This window comes from Temnothorax nylanderi, unplaced genomic scaffold (assembly GCF_030848795.1).
Source record: "Temnothorax nylanderi isolate EJ_2023f unplaced genomic scaffold, tnyl_v1.0 TNYL_tig0255_pilon, whole genome shotgun sequence".
Lineage (NCBI taxonomy): Eukaryota > Metazoa > Arthropoda > Insecta > Hymenoptera > Formicidae > Temnothorax > Temnothorax nylanderi.
The window spans coordinates 25,153-32,163 of NW_027249317.1; the positions used below are offsets into that span (position 1 = coordinate 25,153).

At 38.2% G+C, this 7,011-nt stretch overlaps 1 protein-coding gene, 1 long non-coding RNA gene and 1 pseudogene across 2 annotated transcripts; 2 read left to right on the top strand and 1 right to left on the bottom strand.

Annotated features, from left to right (window-relative positions):
• The first annotated feature begins 764 nt into the window (after window positions 1-764).
• Window positions 765-1,163, top strand: LOC139779993 (glycerol kinase 3-like). Its single transcript, XM_071718531.1, has one exon. It carries the CDS (start codon window positions 765-767, stop codon window positions 1,161-1,163), a length of 399 nt encoding a protein of 132 aa, XP_071574632.1.
• Window positions 1,164-1,950: 787 nt separating this feature from the next.
• LOC139779994 (uncharacterized) lies at window positions 1,951-3,330 on the bottom strand (annotated as a pseudogene).
• Window positions 3,331-5,393: 2,063 nt separating this feature from the next.
• On the top strand, window positions 5,394-6,546 carry LOC139779999 (uncharacterized). Its single transcript, XR_011720069.1, has 2 exons — window positions 5,394-6,230; window positions 6,331-6,546. It is a non-coding gene; the product is annotated as an uncharacterized lncRNA (long non-coding RNA).
• Window positions 6,547-7,011: the final 465 nt, after the last annotated feature.

Sequence of the window (7,011 nt, forward strand, 5' to 3'; positions counted from 1 at the left end):
TAAATATTAAGTCATACGACGTTCACAGTAATCATTGATTAAGAAATATTTCATAGATCCTTAATAGCTATGTAAGTCAATTTTGACGCAATTTTGACGCAATAGACTCTGCGTTAATCATTAATATCTTTTTAACAATAAGCGACACACCAAATTCCTTTTGAAGACTAAAAGTTCTAACAATATACTTAATTTTGATTGCAATTAAACTCCAATACGTCACATATCGTAGTTATAATATGCCAAAATGCACTAAAATAGCTCATTTTTGCAACTTTAACTGCAAATATCTCAAAATTGTGACGTAATAGAGCAATTTGGCAAACGGGATTGTTTTCCGCGTCCAAAAAAATTATTGAATGTCGCAAAGTTCGTTTTTGTGTTTTTTTTGTTGTACAATGTTATTAAATGAGAAAAATTGGTGCAAGAATCCAAAAACTGATTCCATAATGAGGGAGGGGAAAAATCCAGATGGCAGTAAACAGAATTCTGACAGCAAGAAATTCCAAAATGCCCTCCATGGAAAAAACCGAGACAGTTGATAAGGAAAATGTTTCTTGATAGGTACAATAATGCCCTCTGATTTGGCCGATGGTCCGTCTGTTCTCAAAATATTAAAGTTCCTAAGGGAAAATGACTTATCCTTATCTAACCAAGTTTCAGAAAAAAACAAAATGTCAAAATCATCCACCAATTTTAGAAGAAAATCCTTTTTGTTCCCGTGACTTAGCAGCTAACTGCAGAGTCTCCTGAAATCGGCGGAAATGCTACCGGAGATCAAGAGCAGTTCCGAGATATACGGCAAAATCATGATCGGTCCGCTAGCCGGCATTCCCATATCCGGCATTTTAGGAAATCAACAATCTGCTTTGGTCGGGCAGAATTGCTTGAAGAAAGGCCAAGCGAAAAATACGTATAGGAGTGGCTGCTTTCTACTGTGTAACACGGGGCATACTAGAGTATATTCTTCTCATGGATTGGTTACAACCGTCGCATATCAGTTGGGTCCGAAGAGTCCACCTGTCTATGCGTTGGAAGGTTCAATCGCGGTTGCAGGTGCAGCTATTAAATGGCTACGGGATAACATGAAGCTCATAAACATGAAGCTCCTCATCACGCTGGCGCAACGACGCGGCGGCGTACTCCTCGTCTCGCCGACGTAGCGAAGCAGCAAATTCCTCCTCTTTCCGCGCGTACTCCTCACGCAACAGCCGCACTTCCTGGATGACGACTTGCAGAGTCGATGCCATCGTGGTCGCTTCCGAGACGTCCGGTTGAGGTGTCTCTGCCCGGAGCCTTTTTCTGATGGAAGCCGACGTGACCATTTCGTCCTTTCAATTCCGGACGAGCCCCCAAAATGTTGCACTCTCCGCAATCGCACTCTCTCACACTCACTCTCACTCTCCCGCGAACGCACCGCGCACTTCCATTTCCGGGAATAAAGACTCTCCGTTAGTTAACGAACAGATTTAATAGAAACTCAGTACAGGGAAAACACGTTTGTATGGCTCAAAGGCCCGGCGCAGAATCTGAAAAGCGACAGACAACAACAAGCCCGTCGTGAAGCCCATCGTCAGGGACCGCTTCGCGACTTCCTTCTTAAGGCTTCTACTGGGCCGACTGGGCGTCTCAGCACGAGCGCAACAATATATATATATATATATATATATATATATATAATCTCTTTTCTCTATTTATTGAAGATTTATGAAAGTTATATATATTTCCGTTGTCCAACGTCACATTGACCATCATTGATTAGCTATTTATAAAGTAATAATGTTGGCAAAAAGAAATTGAATCGGTATGAATCTAGTAACTAGTACGAAAAAATGGGACGTGCCGCATTTTTTTATTCGAGCTTTCTATTCAAGTTTTGCCTCCAAGTTCAGTGTGTCCACGATCCAAGTTTTAGTAACTTTCCTTCGGTCCGAGAACTTAGACCAAGTTCTAGCATCGTGGACACAGGCCTTTAGGCCCCTGAAGGGGACTGGATGACAGGGGCAGAAGAAGAGGCTGCATCTTCGCGAACCAGCCCCAAGTTTTGTTTACGATGGGCCCGTCTTTTAGGAATCCAGATTCCTCCCGAGAGGAGGAGGAAGACGATGAAGAGGATGGGATGTACAACATCCTAGAAGGAGGAGGAAGTGGAGAAGAGAGCGCCGCCGCCTGCGCGAAAGATGATGGAGCGTCAAGAGAATTCGTTCTCTTAGCAGAAGAGTGGAAAATAAAAAACTCCTCAAAAGAATAAAAATCTGGGGGCGGAGAGGAAGAGTTAATACCTCTCTTTACTATATCTCTCGTGTCCGAAAGAGAGATATTTCTGTAGGCTGCTATCATCTTAATCTCCTTCTGACGAGATAGCTCCGAGCATGAGAAGTGGCACGATGATCACCCTTACAATTAATACAAGAAGGGAGCGAGCCCGGACATTTATCTAGTTCCTCATGGGATATTTCTCCACACTCTGCACACCTTGGATGGCTCTTACAGTTGACTTTAATGTGGCCAAACCTGTAACAAGAGTAACATTGAGAAACCCTTGATACATAAGGGGAGAGTTCATAGTAAATATGGAAAATAGCGACTTTTTTTGGAAGGCACTATCCAGCAAAAGTAATAGCAACTGTTTTGGAAAATACGAGTTTAAACTCAGAATCACGTTCTTTATTTTCACTATTTAAAGTATCCTTATCTTTTTCAATGCAAATTCTACGATTAAGTCTTTTGACCTTGAGAACCCTAAAGGGAGGGCCCTGAATTCCTCTAAGGATTTCCTGATCAGAAAATTCTAGAGGAACATTTTTATAATTCCCTTGCGCGAGATAAAAAAAGGTGGAACAAACGCAATAAGATTTTTCTCTTTCAGCTTAGGATGCGCGATCAGAAAATTTTCCGCAGATCTAGACTTAAGGTAAATTGCAACCTTAGTAAACCCTACATTCTAATCTGAAGAATGTCATCTACTAGTATAGAATTAACAATTCTACCCATCATTAATGAATGAAGACGAGTCTGAGCGTCCGTGATCCGTTGCACATGAACGCTGAAGGGACCTTGATTATCATCCGAATAAACATTATTCAGAATTTCCTCCGAGAAAGAACGTGACGAGCCCGAGGATACCGAGATCGAGGAACCCGAAAGAGAGGGGGACGATCTTTCCTCGGGAAGGGTATTTTGCACCTTAAAAGACGAAGGAGAAGAATCTCTATCCTTAGTAGCACGCTTCATCACATAATCCCTTTTGATCGGCGGACAGGACATCTGTGAAACATCTATAGTTCAGGAAAATTAGACGAAAAAATAACAAATCTGCGGAAAAATTTGCACCCAGCTGAATTTTTGCATAGACCTTTATTTCGTCGTTATAAACAATATGTGAAAAGTTCCCATCGATGTGACCCCTGCTAAAATTTTTACAGAGGGTCAAAGGTAAAAAAAACAGTTTTTCGCGAATATCTCTTTATTCATTAGTCCTACGGCAAAAATAGTTATTACAAAATTTGTAGCTTATAAAATTCTCTACAAAAAACGTTCCATAAGTTTTTTTCGTAGGATCAATCGTTTTCGTGGCTTACAAAGTTTCAATTTTTATACGTTTCAGAGATAATACACTGTTTTCCACACCACCTCGAAGGTACAGTGCTAGGTGCGTTTTTTGTAATGTGGTGTCCCCAGTAGGTCTAATTTACTGTTTTTCTGAGAGAAATAAAACAATTAAGTACTTCTTCTTCAATTTCCTCCATTGGGTCAATATCCATAACTTCTTCAATTTCCATGGCTTCCGCCAAGAAATCTACAGAATGTACATCTTCGTAGCCGCAGTCGGCATAGCATTCTTCGATTGTATCAGGTGCTGCGTTGAGGCAAGACTGGCAACGGCAATGTCCACACACTGCTGAACATTTTAAACCAATTTTCTTGCAGCCACAGTTGAATCCACAACTTTTTGAGCAGTTGCAAAAAATGGAATTTAACAGAGTGTCCGGAGCAGATGGTAGCAAAGATGGAATCGATTCTGAAATATCATTCCTCCTTATCCATCCTTAGTTTTCAGGAGAGAAGCAACAAAAATATATAATGTAAAATTTTATTGTTTGTTAAAAAATGCTTAAATAATTTATTAGAATTAAGCTTTGATATTATTTTAGTAGTAGTTAATAATTAGTAGTTAATAATTGACCAAAATGTAACTAAATTTAATATGGTAGCTATAATACAAACAAATAGCTTCCAATTACTCTAGCTCTCAGTAAAAATGGAAAAACTGGCTGAGGTAATATTTTTCGCAATAAATTTAATTATTTAATTAAGATGCTTATATTATAAGCATCTAAAATTACATCAATTTTAGAATGACCAGAATCCTTGGTCGAAACTCGGACGATTTGTCACGACGATTATAATTGTTACCACGATTATAATCATTGCCAGTATAGTCAATTAAATTCTTAATTCCCAGATAGCCAAGATCCCGTGATAGAGCATATTGAGCAAACTAATGCATTGCATGTGTTTTCATGTATTTGCTGTAAATTTGCTGACATCGAAATAGAACACGTTACAAATACAGCTACATGACTGCTTATACATGTAATCAGTTGACGCAATTTCAAGAGCAAACGGTCCGCAATATTGGTGCGTTATGTTGTCTGCAACATGTCAGCAACATGACAGCAATGAATGATTCATCGTGATGCAAACATGACGGCAACAACACATATATAATGATTTCCATCCGTTATTGTGTATATGTCATCAAGCTATGAAGTTTTTTAATTGTATCTCGTTGCTAACGAAGTGTTGACAATATGAAATTGTCACAAATCCCTCACAAATTGATGCTGTCACGTTGCAATCAATTTGCTGTTAATAGAAATATAATTCATATAAGTTCAACCCGACAAGCATAATGCTGTCTCACCTTGTCCCGAGTTTGTCAAAATTAGTTGCATTAACGACAAGCTGCTGGTTGGCAACATGGCAGCAAACTCACAGCATTTGGCTATCTGGGTTGTGTTAAAAATGGAAAAAAATTGTAGTTAAACAAATAACTAAAAGTTATATAAAGGTAACAATCAGCTAATATACTTTCGAAATAGCGTTCCAAGGTCATGTTCCATCAACCGTCATGTTCCAAGGTACATAGAAATCAATTATACTAATAAAAAATTAGTTAACAGTTTATAGGCCAGTCATATTAGACATCGAACCTTCCAATTAATCTTCCCAGGTTGCAACCACCATGAATCGCTTTGATTTGAGGTGCTATAAGTGGGATTTATTTTGTATAAATCCCACAATAAAAAGTTATTAACAATATTATCAACAAAAAACGCGATTTTTTTTATTTTTTCTTAAATATCTCGAAAACTAAGCAAGATAGAGTAATTAACTATACGTATCTTTTTTGTAGAGCGTAAGATTATCTACAATAATGATCTAAACAACATTTATCGTCAAGTCAGTCGTTTAGTTTGCACGCGCTGTCAAAGTCCGAGACTCGGATCCCGAAAACCCTCGATTTCATCGTTTTTTTAATGTTGCGCCGGTGATTTTTTTCCGTCATTTAAAATGGTATTAAAAATCCCCAAAAAATCACACATAATCTGAGAACTACAAAGAATACTTTTCATGATGCAACCGATTTTTTAGACCTTTTTTCTTTAGTTTGTTTTGTAGCTATGTAGGGGAGATCGGGACTAAAACGCCTACGGGGTAAATACGTCTAATCAAATATCTCGGAACCTGTATATTGTGCGAACTCGCTATTAACATTGTAAACGCTGCTTATAGTACCCATGTGACCAACGGAGTTTCGGCAGGTTACCTGCCGTGTTATGATTTTTACGAGGGCAAACGTGTTTTCGAAAGGTGAAAGTTACATTTTCTGCGCGTGGAAATTTTGTAATATCTGCAATAATATTTGCTCTCCAAATCTCGAGGTACGTGATTATAAAGAGTAATGCATGTTGAACACGAATCCAGTGTAGTTTTTTCATTATCGTTGATGTCTAATATTTCGTGGGCGATCAAACCTGAAACTTGTGTTTGGGGCTAATCGGTCAGTAAGCAGTCCGGGTGCATTTCCAAGGCATTTTCGGGCTCACTGCATATGGAATATGGATGAGACGGGAATTACAACCGTTCAGACACCGAATAGAGTCATCGGACGTCGAGGAGTGAAACAAGTCGGGCGAGTGACTTCTGCGGAAAGAGGAACCCTCGTAACTATTTTTTAATAATGTTTCGCATAAAAATTTTAAATAATTTTTTATATTTTTCTCTTAAAAAACAATTATTAAAATGTATCCTATTATTTTTTAGAATTAGATGTACGTATATGTATTGAAAATGCAGTGCAGACTGTTATACCCCGGCATTTTTTAGATTTCAATTTTTCCACCGTTGTCGTTTTTGCTCTATACCGGTTAAACAAAGCGACGTAGACAAAAATTTCCTATATAAATTTTGTAGCTAAAGGTTCACTCTTTACAGTGGTATACCACTTTTAACTACAATTATTTATTTTGTTGTTAAAAATTGGCACCGAAAAAAACGGACTGTTTAGCCCCGGTCTCCCCTAAGCAAAAATTTTGATTTTTTGGAATAGTCTTAGTTTTTCGCTGTTTTCAGGCCTTAGAATTTATTTGAGATGAATTTTATCATATGCATCTTGTATTTTTTTCGTACGACGAACGGTGATTTTTTTATTGACGCGCAAAGTTATCCAATATTGCGCACAGGTCGGATAACGCTTGTTTTACACTAAAATAATTATTTTTTATTAAAATTTACGTGATTTTTCGCATTACTAGCACCACAGACGCGCGCTTCGCGCGCGCTATTTAGCTTTAACATTATGCTATTACTATTACACTATTAATTTCTTGATACACACAACTGTCAAAATATACGATGACAGCTGCAAATGAAGTAAGCGCAGCGAGAAAACCAATCAGCATCGCGGAAAAGCGGCAACAATAAATTCGACTATTGACTTAACAT